The sequence below is a fragment of the Dermacentor silvarum genome, chromosome 1, assembly GCF_013339745.2.
Source record: "Dermacentor silvarum isolate Dsil-2018 chromosome 1, BIME_Dsil_1.4, whole genome shotgun sequence".
Classification (NCBI taxonomy): Eukaryota; Metazoa; Arthropoda; class Arachnida; order Ixodida; family Ixodidae; genus Dermacentor; species Dermacentor silvarum.
Window position 1 is genome coordinate 229,667,567 of NC_051154.1, and position 3,454 is coordinate 229,671,020.

At 50.6% G+C, this 3,454-nt stretch overlaps 1 protein-coding gene across 1 annotated transcript; it reads left to right on the top strand.

Moving 5' to 3' along the window:
• The first annotated feature begins 1,079 nt into the window (after positions 1 to 1,079).
• On the top strand, positions 1,080 to 2,232 carry LOC125942094 (uncharacterized). Its single transcript, XM_049660061.1, has one exon. It carries the CDS (start codon positions 1,086 to 1,088, stop codon positions 2,061 to 2,063), a length of 978 nt encoding a protein of 325 aa, XP_049516018.1. The 5' UTR covers positions 1,080 to 1,085; the 3' UTR covers positions 2,064 to 2,232.
• The last annotated feature ends 1,222 nt before the right edge of the window (positions 2,233 to 3,454 follow it).

Below are 3,454 nucleotides of genomic sequence, written 5' to 3' on the forward strand. Positions count from 1 at the left end.
GGGAGTTGAGAGGCGGATGAAAAGATGAAAAAGGCAGCTATCCATAGGGAAATTCAAGATAGTGGCAATGATGATGAAAGCATTAAGATCGCTTTGGAGGTGCTACAAGAAACGCGGGAGCGTGAACGTCAAGAACGTGAGCGTCAAGAACGTGAGAAGGAACGCGAGCGTGAGCGTCAAGAAAGTGAGCGCCAAGAACGTGAGAAGGAACGCGAGCGTGAGCGAGAACGGGAAAAGCACGCGAAAGAGATGGCCGAGCTACAGGCAAACTACAGAAATCGCGTCCAGCGGCGGACAGTGAAGGGGACAACCGTAGCAGATCAAGCGAGGTCGAGCCATGTCGGATGGACCAGTGGGTGAAACCGTACAAGGTTGGAGAGGACATTGCATTATTCTTGGTTCATTTCGAGAGAACTTGTGAGAGGTGAAATTTCGCTCAGGGCACCTGGTCACAGCGGTTAGTGACTTTGTTGCCTTGTGAGGCAGCGAACGTATAGTCGCTAGACTAACGGCGAATGACGCAGAAGACTACGGTAAAGTAAAGGCAGCACTGTTGAGGAGGTACCGAATTTCCCCGGAAGCATTTAGGCAGCGATTCACAGAAGCGAGCAAAAAGAGCGACGAGGGCTACTCAGAATTTGCGTACAGTTTGAAAACAATCCTTGTTGAGTGGCTTAAGGGTGCCGAAGTCTACGAAAGTAGAGACAAAATTATAGAATGCATTTGTCTCGAACAATTCTACCGCAGCATTCCGCAGTCAGTGAGGTTTTGGGTGCAGGATAGGGATGCAGTAGATACGGTAGATAAGGCGGCTCGGCTAGCTGATGAGTACGTGATGCGACGAAAACTCACTACCGACGACGAGCGTTCAAATGGAAGGGATAATCCGAGAAGGTATCTCCATCCAAAAAAACAGACACAGGTAAAAGCTACCGAGAGGGCCGAGTCGATGAAAAAAACTCAGGAAGGCAACAGCGATAAAGGAGCTAACAACCCTCCGGAGGAGGGGACAAAAAAGTTTGATACGCGAGAGTTCGAGAAGAGGCGACTGGTCCGATGTTATCAGTGCCAGGGTCTAGGTCACTATGCCTCAGATTGCAAAAAAAAAGCCGGTAGTGCTTTCCTACGTGGGCGGAAGCGACGAAAGCTTGGAGCTTCTACGTCCATACCTCCAGGAGCTACGGATTAGCGGGAAGGCCTGTAAGGTATTAAGGGACAGTGGAGCAACCATGGACCTAGTTCACCCTTCTTTTGTAAACGCCGAGGACTATACAGGGAAGGTAACTTGGATCAAGTCAGTACTAGAGGAACACAGCGTGTGTCTTCCAATAGCACGAGTGACAATTTCCGGTCCTTTCGGAGAACTAGAGACAGAGGCAGGCGTTTCGAAGGCGCTACCAATGGACTACCCGTATCTCTTTTCAAACCATTCGGAGCGTTTGTTACGGGAGCGCGGTCAGGAGTTCGGAGAGGGAAGGGTGCAGGCATTAACCCGCTCGCGAGCACGCCAAATCGCCGCTCAGCTGACCGAGGACCCCAGCGCAGCGGTGGCGGAACGTGAGGAAGCGCATTCCCTAGAACCTCGGATAACGGAGGAAAAAGAAAGCAGTGGGACAGCAGAGGCGCCACTTAAAATGATCCCCGTAGAAAACTCGCGTAGCAAAGTAAAGCCGTCAGTGGAAGTAACAGAAAGGGAGATCAGCTCTGTGCTTTCACCTGCCTCTGGGGGCTTTGACAGGCTTCTCCAGGTGGACAGGGAGTCGCTCAACGCGGAGCAACAGAGGGATCAGACTCTGACACGTTTACACTACAACGCGAAAGAGGGCATAGCTAGGCGCAACGTGACCATCCACGAAAAGGGAGGACTGCTGTATAGACACTACAGAGATCGTAGGGGCCGCATCCTAGATCAGTTAATCGTTCCGGAGAAGTATCGGGCGGATCTCCTGACTTTGTGTCACGGAAATGGCTGGTCGGGCCACCTCGGAATCAACAAAACGAAGGAAAGGCTTTTGCTAGAATATTACTGGCCAGGATGTTTTAAGGATGTGGAAATTATGTAAGGTCGTGTGATGCGTGTCAGCGAGTTGGGAAGCCGGGAGATAAACGCAAGGCACCTTTGAAGTTGGTTCCCTTGATCACGGAGCCATTCCGTCGGCTGGTGATCGACACAGTCGGGCCTTTGCCGCCGAGCCGAGCAGGGTGCAAGTACCTTTTGACCATGCTCTGTCCCGCGACAAAGTTCCCTGAGGCGATTCCTTTGAAGGAACTGAGCTCCACCGAGATAGTCGACGCTCTATTGTCCACGTTTGCGCGCATCGGTTTTCCTGCAGAGACTCAGGCTGACCAGGGGACGGTGTTTACAAGTGCTTTAACCACGACGTTCATAGAAAGGTGTGGCGTGCGTTTGATACACAGCTTCGTGTATCACCCACAATCAAACAGTGTTGAGAAGATGCACTCAGTACTTAAGAGAGTGTTACGTGCATTGTGCCATGAACACAAAGCTGACTTGGAAGACTGCTTACCCGCAACACTGTTCGTGTTAAGAACGGTCCCACACAAGGCAACGGGGTTCACTCCTTCCGAGCTGGTGTACGGTAGGGCGATCCGATCCCCCCTCAGAATGTTAAGAGAAATGTGGGAAGGAACAGGTGAAAGCAAGACGGTGGTGAGCTACGTTTTAAAATTGCTGAATCGCTTAAGTGTCACGAGAGAACTGGTGGAAAAAAACCTAAAAGAGGCCCAGGAAACCGCGAAGGCGTACTATGACAGAAATGCGCGTAGGCAAAAATTTAAGGTAGGCGACGAGGTCATGATCCTAAGGCCTTCACGAAAAAACAAACTTGAGGTACAGTGGGACGGACCCGTAAAGGTTACCCAGAAGATATCGGAGACTAACTACACCCTAGAGGTTCCCGGAAGAAGGAATAAAGGAATCATTTACCACTGTAATTTAATGAAACCTTATTGTGGAAGGGAAGAGGTTGTGAACATGGTGGTAAACGCGTCTGAAGAAGTAGCGGTCGAACTTCCGATTTTAGCGACAGTGACAGGTGCGGAACGCTCCATAGAGGACAACCTGAGTCTGTCTGTAAACCGACTGGCTCTCGAGGCCGATCAAATAAGCGACCTCCGGAAACTCTTTGAGGAATTTCGCCAATGCTTCAGTAGCCAGCCGGGGAGAACGACGCTCATTACTCATGAGATTGAGTTGACATCAGACGAGCCCGTCCAATCCAAACCGTACCGTGTCTCGCCTCGTCAGCGAGAAATAATGGAGGTAGAGATCAAACGAATGCTTGAGCTTGGAATCATTGAGCCAGCAGACAGTGATTACACTTCCCCTATGATTCTCGTAGAAGCGAGCGGGAAAGAGCCGCGTCCATGTGTGGACTATAGGAAATTGAATGCGATTACAAGGGACCAACTTTACCCTATACCTAACATAGAA